Source organism: Buceros rhinoceros, unplaced genomic scaffold (assembly GCF_000710305.1).
Source record: "Buceros rhinoceros silvestris isolate BGI_N320 unplaced genomic scaffold, ASM71030v1 scaffold1027, whole genome shotgun sequence".
NCBI lineage: Eukaryota > Metazoa > Chordata > Aves > Bucerotiformes > Bucerotidae > Buceros > Buceros rhinoceros.
Window position 1 is genome coordinate 57,524 of NW_010422557.1, and position 15,125 is coordinate 72,648.

General features: G+C 42.2%; 1 protein-coding gene across 1 annotated transcript in view; it reads right to left on the reverse strand.

Moving 5' to 3' along the window:
• Window positions 1-15,125, reverse strand: part of PDGFD (platelet derived growth factor D) — an 85,833-nt gene that overhangs the window by 48,671 nt on the left and 22,037 nt on the right. Inside the window, exons 2-3 of the mRNA XM_010140064.1 lie at window positions 11,061-11,265; window positions 6,952-7,132 (exon numbers count right to left, since the gene is read on the reverse strand). Coding sequence (XP_010138366.1) covers window positions 6,952-7,132; window positions 11,061-11,265 — 386 coding nt within the window. The remainder of the gene's footprint in view (window positions 1-6,951; window positions 7,133-11,060; window positions 11,266-15,125) is intronic.

The window sequence follows — 15,125 nt, forward strand, 5'->3', positions numbered from 1 at the left end:
TTGTGATACAAGCCAGGATGCCAGTGGCCTTCTTGGCCACCTGGGCACACCACCGGCCCATCATCAGATGGATGTCAACCAGCATCCACAGGTCCTTTTCCACTGGGCAGTTTCCAGCCACTCCTCTCCAAGCCTGTAGCGTTTCAGGAGGTTGTTATGGCCCACGTGCAGGAACCGGCACTTGGCCTTATTCAACTTCACACTATTTGCCTCAGCCCATCAATCCAACCTGCCCAGATCCCTCTCTAGAGCCTCCTGACCTTCAAGCTGATCAACACACCCACCTAACTTGGTGTCATCTGCAAATTTACTGAGTGCACTCGATCCCCTCATCCAGATCATTGACAACGATGTTAAAGAGAACAGGCCCAAATACTGACCCCTAAGGAACACCACTGGTGACCGGCTGCCAAGTAGAATTAACTCCATTCCCCACCACTCTCTGGGCCCCGATGTTAAAGAGAACAGGCCCAAATACTGACCCCTAAGGAACACCACTGGTGACCGGCTGCCAAGTAGAATTAACTCCATTCCCCACCACTCTCTGGGCCCGGCCATCCAGCCAGTTTTTTATCCAGTGAAGAGTGCATCCACCCAAGCCATGAGCAGCCAGTTTCACCAAAAGAATGCTGTGTGAAACCATGTCAGAAGCTTTAGTAAAGTCTAGGTAGACAACATCCACAGCTCTTCCCTCATCCACTAGATCCCAGTCCAGGGAGAACTGGGGGAAGATGCAGTCTGGGACAACTGACTGTGAAGTGTTTGACCAGGTCGCGTCACAGCTTTGCCTGCAGTCCCCAGGCTCTCTCTGACTTATATGCCACATTCAGCTGATGAGTCTCAGGCTTGAAAACCTGCAAGGTTTTCACCCGAGGAGATGGAGCGGGCCAGACTTAGGAATTAGGCAGTAAAGGTTTGGGGTTTTGGAAGGTGTGATACAACGTTGGAGGGAGGAATAGTGCTTTGTTAGATGCAAGTGTTGGAATGAATCTTTTAATTAGGAACTTTGGCTGCCCCTGGAGCAGCCAATGCTGGCTGTGAAACGCCTTGTCTGGATGTGCCTTTTCAGTCCAAGCACTCCGTCTCCATATTGCTGAGCTATATGAATCCCAGTTTTGTTCCTTCTCCATCCTTCACTATCTTTTGTTCTGCTCTGAGTACCTGAGAACTGGAACGTCCCTGCCTTACCACACTGCTTGGCTCGTCTGTCATGTCACCATCCTTTCTTCATCAAAGCCTGCTGAAGGATAGGTTAGGTCAGGTCCTGTAAAATGAGTTAAGCGGCAGATTGTGGATTGCTGGATTCTCAGGAACCTTCATTAAATGGAAAGCATTCCTCCTTCCCATAAAAAAATGCTCTGAGGCACGATCTCTCTTCTAAATATGCTGTCATTTTATGTTGCTTTTTGAAAATTTTTGTAACACCTCTCAAAGTAAAAAAAAAAATCGTGCATGGATAATCTCGTAAATCCTCTGCTTATGTAAAGTTGGGGAAGGAATGTTAAAGATTTGGAGTAAGTTTTATCTAATTAGAAAGAACTTAATTACTTCTCTGCTGAAAGATGAGCCTCTGGCTGGTAATTTTATGAGGATGGTATGCCTTGAGCAAAACCACAGAAAAATAGTTTTCTTCCAGAACTCAAGAAAACAGAAGTTTCATCACATAGATTGGTATGAGTTTTGCATATGGGTTGTATTCATAAAAAATCTTTGCTGTCTAGCACAGACAGGCAATCAAAACTGAAATCAGAAAGCGTAGCAGAAGCACAACTAGTAAAGTTTCCACATGTAAGTTCTTGCTTCTTCCTCCTGAGATCTATTTCACGTTCACACACTTTATTAATGAAGACATTCCCCCTGCCCCCCACCATTCCTCTCCTTTTGTACCCCCAGCAATTTACTGGGATTCTTTCTAACGCAGGGAGAGTATTCATGCACCATTATCACGCCTGTTGTCACACGAGATGTATTATACAGGTTTTCAGGCAGAATATTTTGTCTTCGAGACAGAAATTAAATGTCTTTTCTGTGAAAGAAGTAACAAGCTAAAGCAGAAGCACAGCAGCGAAGACTCGTGCAGCTTCCAGGCTGGATTCAGCTCTGTGGCTGGTGATAAAGAATTAATCATCCTTTGTGGACTTTATGATGTATTCACGCTGGTGACTGAATCTTTTTGTGATCATGTAACTTCTACAGGGGACTTTAGGGACTTATTTAACAGAACTGCGGTCTGGTGCTGCACTGCTTGTGCAAACCAATCTGGTGAAGTACAGGGAGCCAGCGGCTTAATTCAGAGTGACTGTCTGTGAGCACAAGGATCAGGATCAGGTTCTTATTCTGCCCATTTTCATCTTCTGATTGTGTTTTGAATTTTTGGTGTTTTCTTGTGAGCTTAAAAGTATCAAAGAGTTTAAGTTTAGTATTTGAACTAACTTTGACTGGCCAATATTTTTTGCATTGGAAAGAGATTAAATTTTATTAGACTGACTGTGGTGTCTTATCCCACTTTGTGAGCAATGGTCTTTTTTTTTTTATCTTATAAGTGGTGACTATAGCCTGGCTGTTTAGCAGAAAGCTACTTCTCTGTAAAATGGCACATGATGAATCAAAACTCAGTTCCTCCATGCCAGAAGTTTCTTTATGGCTCCTTCATTCAGAAAATGTAACCTTGAACAAGCAAAACCTGCTCATGAGCTAACACCCTGATGCATATTTTGGCACATAAGTTGATCCTGGGACAAATGCACTTATGTTCTCCTGTTTAGCACCATGTACCCATGACTGTTGGTTTACAATTCCCAAATTAAGTAAAGATTCCTCTTAATGCCATGAGACGTTTCCTAGTCATGAACTATATTATAAAGAAAAGGAAGGTATAAGCACATATATAAGTGTATATATGTAAAAAAAGATGTGTATGTAAAGACTTTTTTAACCTTATATCTTTTTTTAACCTCGCATCTTTAACCTTATGTGCATACATATATATTTGCATATATACAGATATTCCTAGCTTTTTTGTAGCCCTTGTTTTCAATAATGTTTTCAGTCAAAGTTCCAAAATATGGATTTCATTTAGTATTAACAAAACAATTAGTAAGGCAATAACAATCTACTATTGTAAACATATAAAAAATACGTGCCTTTTACAATAAGCTTAAACTAATGTTTTTAATTAGCAAATGGAGTCCAACATTTTCTAGTTGTCTCATTAAAGTGAAATCAGATGCAAGGTTGGGAATTTAAATTCAAAACTTTCACCTTTATTGTTGGAACACATTCCTGAACAAGTCCTTAAATTATTTTATTAAACGGCCATGCTAATATACTTGTAAAACATTCCCTTCCAGAATTAGGACATTGGAAGAATTTCACTTCAGAAGCAAAAAGGGGATTGTATAAAATTACTTCAGTCAAGCACAGATTATTTCCATGTGTAACAGCGTAACTTCATTTACTTTCCTGCGTCTCAAAATAATTGATGCAGTATTTTTAGTAATTATTGCTACATGCAAGATCCTTCAGTTGAGGTAACGGCACTGCAAGCAGCAGTGGAATGATGCTTTGCATTTGTGGCAATGTGGAATATTCACAGCACCTACTTTAAGGTGTGCAGCCCTTGCCCATGACAATGCCTACCTCCCCTCTAGCAGCTGTGTAAGTAACTTAAGGCTACTTATCTTCCTCTGTATCATATATTTCCACAGTGTTTGTTGTAAAACACTGTGTCCTTAGATTAAGAAATTACATAATGTGTGAGGAAAAAAAGACTGGAATACCTCAGTACCTTCTAAACTACAAATGAATGTTTCTAAGGCAACTCAATCAAGAAAAAAAAAAGAAAATGTTTGAGAAATAAGCACTGAAAGTGATAATAGCAGGGAGGAATTTCAAACAAACGTGCAGCTAAGTGAGGCTCATGCCTAATAGCTGCCCAGGGCTTGCTCCAGACCATTTTTGCTCTAGGTCTGTGAAGCTTGAAGGAAAAGACAGTTTTTAAAGATGTTCGAGGGAGACATTTCTCTCTGTGGATTCCCAGGCTAAGCCAACAAACCGCACAGCTACAACTGGGGGCTCTGGATGGGAAATGTCCATAGATACTAACTCCCAGCTGTACATACTTACCTACTTCCGCACTGTCACAGACAGCACAGGGTAGGAGCGATTGTTTCCAGCCACACTGGGACACCTGACTCTTATTCAACTTGAGATAGGCAGTGGGGCACACTCAACTCACCAATAAGCTCCTGGAGTCAAGTCCACCCTAGAGCTCCCACCCCAGGGAGTGCAGCAGCATGTTCTTCCTTCCAAAACAACCCTCACACCTCCCCCTCCACCCTTTCTAACTTCTCAGAGCCACAGAGGGGACAGCAGAGGTGCCAAGAGGCAGAGGAAGTGGGGAAAGGAAAAGGAGGGAGCCAGCAGGGAGCCAGCCTTGGCAAGCAAAATTTGCTAAAAGCTGCATGTGGATGGTCAGACGTTATTTCACAGATCTGCTCCCTTGCTCATTGTCCCTTATCTTATATTGGGAGAGTTAATTACTCTCATATAACCGTATGGCTTTCAACCTTATCCTGTTAAAGATCATCCTAGTATTCTTTTCAGTCTAATTTTCCAGTGACAATTTGAATTCTAATCCTGCTCTCCTGAGTGACCGAGCCCCTTCATTTTACATGGGTTGCTTACTTTGCATGCCTTGTTTTACAGGGACAAATGTGAATTGCATGGATACAAGTCTGATTTATGTCTTCTCTAGAAAAATAATCCCTTTTTGTTTCTCTGAATGGTACTGAAATGTGAAGTTAATACGAAAATGCAAGTTCATGAAGATAATGGAGTATGTTTCTGCTAAGCTCTGCGGTGCCTCGTTTGTGCCTCAGAGTGATGAACTAAGTAAAAACTTGATCTGCATCAAATGAAGTGAACTCAGCTGACTTCTTTGAAGATTCATAAATGAGAAGGCCAGAGAGCAAGGCTGCAAAGCTGTTTGGCTGCATGCATAAAGGGGAGAAATTCACCCAGCCATTCTGGCACCATGCTCAGGAGAAGCAGCTGATCAATACACTCAGGCGAACTCCCCAAATCACTTGCTTCAATTTTCTCTATGGAAAACTATCAGAGTCTGGTACACAAATAAACAACTGCCATGCAGATCCAAACTCCAAATACAAGAAAAAACAAGGGAGTTAAAAATTTGCACGTATCTTGTTTTCGAAGAAAGCCCCCAGAAGGAGCCTTGTCTTGGAGAAGGTTACAAAGGGGAAAAAAAGCAATGTAAAGGTTTCATGTGATAGAAAATGCCTATGTTTTTGCATGCTTCATTAATGCTGCCCGGTTTGCTGCCTACGAACACACAATGAGTTCAACCTTCAGGGGTCAGCAGTGCTCAGCATATCTACAAACCAAGCTCAAGCGACTGTGAGGACTATTGAGTAAGGGCTGACTCTGCTGAATATTAATCCTGCAGTTTTAGGTTGGACAGTTCAGACCGTGAAGACCAGCTAAGTACAGATCATCCCCCATCTCGCAAATGCCAGTAATCACCTGTGCATTCTCTTCTCAGAAATAAAAGAGCATTTCATTCAGAGGGTGCGTTTGGAGCGTATTCTTCTGACTTACAGTCTTCTAGACTGTAAAATTCTCTGTTTACTCACAGTTTTGAAATTAGATAAACACAGTACCCTCTTTCAAGCTTTCTAGTGCAGAAAGTCAAGTGTCTTACGAGAGAGAACATTCATTTTTGGAAAGCCTATTATCAGACTAGCTGTATGTGGTCTGGAATAAAGCTTGCTAAATGCAGCAGGGTTTTTGTGGCTGCACTGAAATACGATCGGTGTAAAGAGAGGATGCTTCACTGACTCATTTTTATGCCCAGTGGTCTTTCAAAGACTGTTCTGCCTAAATTTTAGTCTTAGTAGATTACCTTCAAATTAGAGTAAATTAGAGCTCAGGATTTACAGTGCATGCCTTACTCCACTAGAAGCCTAACAATTTAGATGCAAGGGAGCACAATCTATAGCTTTAGAGTTGTCTTGACAATGTGCTGTCTGTGGACTCTTTTTAGCACACACAGGCATACATGCATGCAAAGCCAAGAGGTTGAAGTGCCATGACTCAAACAGGAGATCTCTCCCGTCACACCATTAGCATGATTGCTATTCCAGGCTTTCTTATTCTTGTTAAATAGCAGTGGATCGAATAAAAAGGGAATAAGAAGTGTGATGGATATGAAAATATAATGAAGACAGTATAATAAATTAATGCTTACCATTTCCTGAAAGTTTGCAAAATCTGCCTCTTTCGAGCTACACTGCACCAAAAGCATTATAATATTAATCAGGACAATACAAAGGAATACATTACTTGAATGTATTCAAATAATAATTCAATAAAATACATTATTGAATCAAAATCTACTTAGAGCAATGAGCACACTAAAACAGTACATGACACAGTGTTATTGCCACTGCATATACAAAGAGGCATGTTTATATGTGGTTAAAAACAGAGCCTGAGCCTTAGCACATTGTCTTGTACGTGTAATTTTATCGCATGTAGAATAACTTACTCTGCATCTAACCCAGAATCACAGCTGTGACTCCTCAAGATATTCTGATTTGACCTCAAATGAACATGAAAATGTTAATAGAGCAGCCATTTCTTTGCTATTGCTGCAGCATTTGTTAAGCGCAGCCTCAGTGCAGAAAGCAGTAGTGCTTCTAAAATACGCTATTAGTGTCAGTCTTGGCCTGGACTTGACTTTATTTTATATTTAATGTCAGGATGTCAAAAATACTTTGGTCTGTATTGATGTAGTTGGTGGAAAGAAAATATTTTCAGTCAATTAGTGTTTTGATCCAATGCAGTTAGCTACACCATACAGTCTTCAAGTACTGATGCTCTTTTACTCTGCGACCTGTCTGTCACCCATGACACAGCTAGGTGACTTACCACAAGGGAGTAACAAATCTTGAATCCAGGCTTAGCCACAAAGTAGTCATCAGATTTGAAGGTTATCTTTATCTGATTTGTTCTTGATATTATTCTTGGAGGTACTTCCTTGTGTCCACACCACCGTCCTCGTATAACCGTGCTGGTCTCTGATATATCTTCCACTTCCACAAAATCATACCTGGGAACCAGATTGAAGGATTAGTTTTTGCTAACTCTGGTTACAGAAGATGGTTGCAAATATACAGGAGCATAAGTGGAGATGCAAAGACAACTGCTCCCTGTTCCCCACTGCAAAACATCAGACCAAATATTTTATGTTTGTGTAGCAGAAAACACACTAAGCTGTAAGCTACTGCCTGAGTGCTCAAATGGCTGAATTTTGGGCTCCTGGAACACGACAGACAGTAGTTTCTACCATATTAAAATAGCAATGAGAAGCACTTGCATGTCCTTAGTACACAGTAAGCATAACCATTGCATTTTGTGTGGTAGATAAATAATTTAGAGACCTGATAAAATATTATTCGAGGCAGGCTGCCCAAGCTGAGCAGCCGCAAGCACTTGTGTACTTACTGATGGTTCCCCAACTCACTGCAGCAGCAGCCACTGGATCCTGTCTACTGAGCCCATCAGAGGGCTGGAGTTGGGCTGCTGCTGTGCCAGGAGCAAAGGGGGATGCTGGAGGGACACAGGGCAGCCCATGCTGCTGAAAGGTGCTTTTCAGGACCTTCTTTGTAGGAGGTACAGTGGTCCTGCTAGATGGTTTAGAAAGACTCATTTCAAGCTTTCGAGAAGTTAAGGGCAGGCTGGCAATGTGCGTGCTGTGGCTCTTTGCGTTCAGTGCTGTCACCAGCGGAAAACAACAGCCCATCCCGCTCTGTGCAAGGTCACACCTTGGCCAGGCATCCGTGCCGCACTCATGGTGCCCTGAGCCCACAGAGGGCTCTGCCAGAAGCCCCAGGGGTGAGAGGACACAGTGACAGCACTCACTGCCACAGCCTGTGTATTTGCTCGCTTGGATCGCTTATTGAGTTCATTTATTGAGCCAGGGAATAAGGAAGGCAGAGAATAAAGTTGTGATCTCACTACTTCTATGAGAAAAACAGTCCCTTGGTAACTGTGGAGCTGGAATGAGGCCCCACACGTTGCAGCCAGTGAAGGAGAAGTGATGACAAGAGGGGCAGGCTGAGTGCAAGCAAGGAGAGATGGAGAGAGCTGCCATCCTCACGGTACGGTTAAGGCTTAAAACTTTGGAGGCCTCTGCCAGGAAAGGTTTTTATTATCAAAGCATGTGCTCCCTTCAAAGAGGGAGTTTAAGACTGTTAACTGATTCTTACTAGCAATATGCTGCTCTCCACCCTGGGTCTGTGGGCCAAACACCCGCCTTCCTGCCCAGCTGTGGCAGCTGAATAGCTCTGGAAATAATAAACGTGTTTTTCTTTTTCTGCCGAGACCCCATGTGAAAAAAACACAAGTACTATGTGGCTTGAGAATATCAGCACTGCTACTTTTATATTCACCAACCCCAAATTACACATACACAGAACAGAAAATAACAGATTCACCACGCCAAATCACTTAAATCTGCCCAAACTCTGCTGAAACACACATTTTTTGTAACTCAGCAGAGGCTGTTCCAAATGGAGGCAAACTTGTCGCAGGCTCCTTCCTCTACCCTCCACACTCACTCCCTCATGGTGATGGATGTGGTACCTGGGCACAGCTCCACGCTGCCCGCACGAGCCTCCACCGCTACCCCCAGGCAGCTCGACAGCCAGCGGGTTGCAGAGTTTTCAGCATAACATAACCTTGTAGGCTTCGGTGAAATTTGTCCTGACCGGCCTCCCCACTTCCGGAGGCCAGGAGTCAGACTAACTGCTAGCAAAAATGGGGTAAATCCATGGGCTTTCAGGGATTATTTCTGCTTTCAATAGCAGAGGCTTTGCTGCAATGATCATGGAAGTGCGTGCAGCCTCGGTTGTTTCTGTGCATCCAAGGAGCCTCAGAGGCTGGTTAATTTAATTGCTTTTCAAAAGCGCCTCTTATCAACTGCCAGTGGAAATGCTAACAGCACTTCTAGAAAATTCTGTAAAACCTTGAATATTTCTCCTCCTTCTGAAACCGTTCTGCTGAAGTACACCTTTTCATCCCTTGGCCTGAATGAATTTCAATCAGTTCAGTCTTAATAGTATGCAGATTACAATAATTAGCAGTAATGAAAAATTGAAAGAAAATACCAGGAAGTTTCTGGGACAAAAAGCATAAGGTCAAAAGCAAGTACAAAAGGAAGGTAAGGTGCAGATGTCCTGAGTTTCTTGTCCAATATCCGCAGCATTCGAGCACATGCTCAGCTCTCAGCGTTCATTTCAATTAAAACATGCCTAGCTGTCTCTCTAAAGCAGCACTGCAGGCAATGTCAGGGACCCAAGCTGCAGAAAGGACCCCGTTTTGAAAAACATACTGAGCATTAGCAGAAAATCTGAACGCGCACAGCACTTAACAGGCTTAAAGCCATCACGAGCTGTCTGCCCGAGGAATTCCTCACTCTGGAAGTAGGACTACGCAAACAAAGGTCTTACAGGAACTCCAGGGAAAATTTTATTGCAGAAAAGAATGTGATATTTCTCCAGCTTCTATAGACATAATGGATGATGGAAGGTCTTGTCTTCTCTCTGCATTCTAAAGTAGCTGCTCTGGAAAAAGCAGGAAGACTGTCTTCCAAGCCAGTCCCCAGACCCATAATGCCGGTAACAGCTTGACTTCCCCTCACTGTTCCACCACCTTTAATGGCTCTTGACAGAGCATACTTCATCTTTTTTTCCACAGTAAATTAGCCCGTTATTTCAAAGTTGCAATGATTTAAGGTCAGCCATAGTTTATCCGCTATGTAAATACTAACAGGCCGCTTCTGTAGGGAGTCGGTTCTCAATCTGGGAAAGCGTTTGTGGTGCTAGGAGGTAACTGTTGTTACTGCCTGCTGCTGATCTTGGACCAACACTACCAAAGCAGAGCGGTAGCTGCCAAGACCATCAAGGCACAGGGAAGGAAAGCCATTTTCAGGCTGCATTCTTTTACTGCTAAAAGGAAAGCAAACCTGCAGAAATGGTTCTTTCTATTGGTAATGTAGAAAATTAACAAAGTAAAACAAGAAAAAAAACCTACTCTGTAAAACCCCACAGAGATGCCAAACCCTATAAATGCAAATTAATTGATGAAGAAGATAAGATAAGCAGAGGCTGGATGTGCAGAAATCCTAACAATCCTGTTCTCCGCATAGATAAAGTGTAAGTAACAACGTGATCAGGCAGAGAGCTGGAAGCTGAGACTTGAACGTTTTATGTAAGTAGCATCACAGCAACCTGCCTTTTGGAGCACATGGGAATCCTGAGTCTGCTCTCTCCTGCAGAACAAACAGCTGAATAAAGGAAATATAAACCAAAACCTCCATGGATTTACAGTGTTTTAGTGAATGTTGGCAAGATTCGCCTCTGCTCTAATGCAAAGTACTTTATCCACCTGGGTTAGTCAGCCAGATCAACTGAGCTTACAGTCACTTTTGCTTAAAAAGGGAAACCAAAGCAACTGGGACACAGTAGGTTATACTTTATTAGATACATCAGTATGCCGAGTACGCTGATGTTTGTGAACCTATATTTATAAAGGTTTTAAAAGAAACTGTATCAGGAAGAGTAAGAACAAAGAGGAAAAATGATCTGAGGAACACACCTCCCAGAGACTTCCATCTACTGAAAAATACGGTTTTTGCCTGGCTGAAAGATGACAGAGCAGAGAGAGGACAAAATCCTGTTAAAGTAGTAACTGACTGTTGAGCGCTGGATTTGAGCATACAAGTGCCTTGTGCTTCAAATATTACAGAAGGACTAAAACCTGCCAAAACGGTTTCAAGTCCAGGACCCTTAGATTATTTATAAACCCAAAGACCAATTTAAGTTGAAAGGGGCCCTTGGAGGTCTGTCCTCCAAGCATGGCCATCCTAGACCCAGCAGACAGACAGCTCGTGGTTTGCAGTCTCATGTCACTGGCCACATCCTTAAGCTTGAAAGTGGTATTAAGGAGACCTTTGCAAACTTCCCCTCGCCACTCACCTGCAGATATCATTTTCAGGCTCCTCCAGTCCAAACTGATTATCAAAAGCCAGCTGGATCCTGGTGCTCTCTGGAGACTGGAGCCGCCACGTCAGCAGGAGGTTCCTGGGGTAACTGCTGGGGAAGCGAGGACTGTGGATGCAGCCGTTCCCTGCCACGCTGATGGTCTCTTCTTTTCGGTACAAGTCTGTGAGGTGATTGCTCTCTGTTAGTAGTCACAACTTGTAGAAATTAGTATGTTGTTCCAGTTACAGGAAGGCAAAAAACACAACAGTTTATAACACAGCACAAATTATTTGCATTTAAAGTCTATAAAAATGTGGGTCTAGGAGCAGTTATTATTAAATAGAAAGTGTATTTTCTCTTAATTCAACCCCCTATAAACAATAAGAATAACAGTACTCAACTGTACAAACTATTTTACGATAAATATATCATTACTTTAACATTGATATCGATTATATAATTTCATTCTCACCATTTTGGCTTTCAAACAGAATTTAAACTTTAATAAGGGCTGCAAGCTTGAGAACAATGAAGTGAGACAGAATGAAGTAAAAAAGGTAAACAGTCCTGGTTCCCAAATATTGTGCTCTGGGGAGAGATGCCCTCTGAACAAAAGCAGCAATAAAAGGCTGCAGGAAGGTGGCTGCAAGTGAGTCTAAGTTTGTTTATTACGCTGAAGTATTTCCCCCAAGAAGAATGGGTTAGGTCACAGTTTGATTTTATTTATATGGTGTGAATCACCGGCTGTCAACGGATCATTAACACAAATAGTTACTCCACACTTACACCAATGTAACTGAAGTCAGACTCTGTCCCACCAACTTGAGTAACTTCGAGACAAATAGCCAAGTCTTTTTTTAATTAAAATTCCACGACTTCTGCCCAAGCGAATACTCATCTATTCCTAAAGTTTACTTACACTGAGGTAAAGCCTCAGCTGCTGTAGAACCCTGGCTCCAAGGATAACAAGAACTGTGGCAAGACTCAGCTCTTTAAAAGCCAAAATGTCGTCTTGGTTGCACCACGCACTTGCATGGTCCAGCTGTTACTGATACCAGAATCTGGCTCCAGCATCAAAGAGCTGCACTGGCATTTTGTCATTGACCTCCTCAGCGTGGTGAAACGTCGAGGATTGGAAGGCTCCAAGGCAACTCATGGATCACAGCATGGTTCAGTTCCCAGTTAGCGCACTCAGATCTGAGGCCCCACCTGTGAGGCAGCTATCTGTGTGTCCCGTGTGGTGTGTGGGGATCTGTTCAGTTACTCACAGAGAGATAGGTCTAACACTGTTTAAGACAAAGAACAATTTCCTGCCTAGCCTCCACAAGGACAGCAACACATCCAGCAGCCCCCAGCAAAAGTCCTATGAAAGCTGGGCTGTGCCATGGAGCAACCTGCACGTGGGCAAGCTGAACCCCTTCTTGACACACCCAGTGGGAGCTACACCCAGACGGTCACCCAACTGCATTGACCAAATTTCTACTGAACTTGGACACTTGCTTTCGTGCCAACACCCGAACTCTGGTGTCCTAAATTTAAACTGAGCATCACATCCAGTCAATGTCAGATCAACCTCCAGTTCCACCACAAGCAACAGAATATAATAAAACTGGTGCATTCTCCTGAATTTAGCTATTGAAGAAGAGCACATGGGGGAGAAATTTCTCCCACCAAGCCAGTCTATGAACATTGGAAATACAAAACCAAAGTAAGCAACCAGCCCCAGCCATCTGTCACACAGAGCGATCAGAGTTTTCTCTCTTAAAATATAATAAAATCTAATGTTTGACTGAAGGTCTTTATATAAAGGCCTTTCTAAGGTCTTTATACAAAAGAAATATATTTGTTTCACAAATGCTGAAGGAAAACAGGAACCCAGAGAAATGGTACAAATTTTATGGTGAGTACATCTGTTTTACAAGCTGCTTTTCACTGCTTCCTCTCTGTAAATACCTCCCTGCATGTAGCTGTAAGCAAAGCCTGGTTGTGTGTCAACAGTTCATTGTACCCTTCTGACAGGGTAATAATTCTACCTTCCAAACAACCTAAAACTTAGACGATAAAAGTCTGGTTTTCCTGTAAAAACTATCTCCAAAGATCTACTTGTGTCATCTTTCCAAGATGCTTTCATTCAAAATGAAATATTCTCACACCCTGAGCCATTGTTTCTAAGCAAACATACCCTAAACTCCATAGCTCACAAAGTGCAGAACTGGCTGGTTTTGGTTTGGTTTGTTCTGACCAAACAATTTGCATTAGAAAAGTGGCAATTCAGTGCAAATAAAGATGACCCACCTATCTGCTATATTACAATTTTCATCAGGAACATCTACATTCAAGTCTGCTTTCTATTTTATTTTATTATAATTTTTTTCCTTAAGAAAATAAATAAAAAAAAAGAAGATACCTCTGCAGTTTTTTCCCCTTAATCTGGAAGAAACAAAATGTGCAGCCAACACTACTGAGTTCCTACTGAAATACTGAGGATCTCTGGACTCTGAAACACCCACTATACCCAAGAGAACAAGATATTTCACAGGACTATGTCCAAAAAGTCCAAGAAAAGGGATAAAAATAAAACACTTTTGATGAAAGCAAATTCTGCACTTTGGAATGGAACAACCATTCCTTAAGTCAGAACAAAAGCCAGTGCTACTACAGGCTTTACTCTGGAGTTGTCAGCTGCTGAGAGTAGAGTGCTAGGGACAGTATCTCTTAAATATGCTCAGATATACACCCCTAAACAAAAAACCTGTGCACTTTACTCAGCACACAAATGGAGAAAGTATGTTAACAGCATTCTGGTACCCCAAGAAGGGGTCTGTCATGGGTTTTCATCTACCTTAAACTCTGAATCCTACAGACTGGTGTGCTCTGCCACCAGGATCAGTGCTGAAATGCAATGGCTGGTGCAGCTCTGCAGTACTGGAGTGATGGAGTGAACTCAATGGAGACAGAAAGCTGCACACGTTAAAAAGCTTAAATTCAGAGCACAGTGACTTGTTATTTCTATCACAGTAAATGCAGTAATTATAAAGTCATTATAGAGGAAAGGCTGGAGAGAAGCATGGGGAGACGATGCTCAGCATAGTAAAATGAGATATAAAAATACTACAGTACGAAGATATGTCATTTCCACAGACAAAGCAAGCGTATGTGATGAGAATGGCCATAAATACTGTTTCTGTGTATCACATGAGATGAAATGTAAAGCCACTACACCTGACACTGGAATAGTCACTTCAGGAGCTCTGAAACAGCCTGATTCTCTCTTACCTCTCTCCCCTTGTGCTAAAGTATAATCTGAAGTTTTCTACAGGGATTTTGTGGAGTTAACTGGTTTAGATAGACACGGGAACACAGACAACCCAAACTCTGCCTCTGGAGGTTGGCGTCTCATGAATCATCAAGCATCTGGGAAGCAGCCTGAGATGTGAGCAACTCTTGTGTTTATATACATACAGATACATAGAAAAAGATATATTTTACTTTTGTAGCAATTAATTAAAACAACAAGACCTTTGCAAGCAGACAAGCACTATCCTCATCAGATACACTGGGGGACCTTGTGGAAATCTGACCACGGGGAAAGTCAGGAAAAAATCCACTTGAGGAAAGATGTAAGCCAAGGAAAAGGCAGTGCCTCTTTCAAGGCACTGGACTGTCCCATGCTGCAAGGCAATACAGTGCACGATTAAGCAGTGTCCTGAGTGTCACAGACTAACTGTATTCCATAATGCTTTACCGGAGTAAATAAAAGTCGACAGTGGGTAATACACTGGCTGTCACATTTACTAAGAAGGATATAAAATTTTGTAATGAATAGAAGTAGGTGTTAAGACATAAGGGGAAAAGGCCATTTAAACAACACACAGAAGGAAGATATTCTAGATGGTAGCTACAAAGACATCCTCACACTGCAGGAGGGTAACTATCTCATAAGGAAGATGAGTGAGAAGGAAGCTGGGAGAAATCTTTCACAGGGAAGCAATTCCCTGCAGAGAGTCTGAACTGACTGGGAAGCAGCTTGCTATATATTTTATTTATCTGAACTAACCG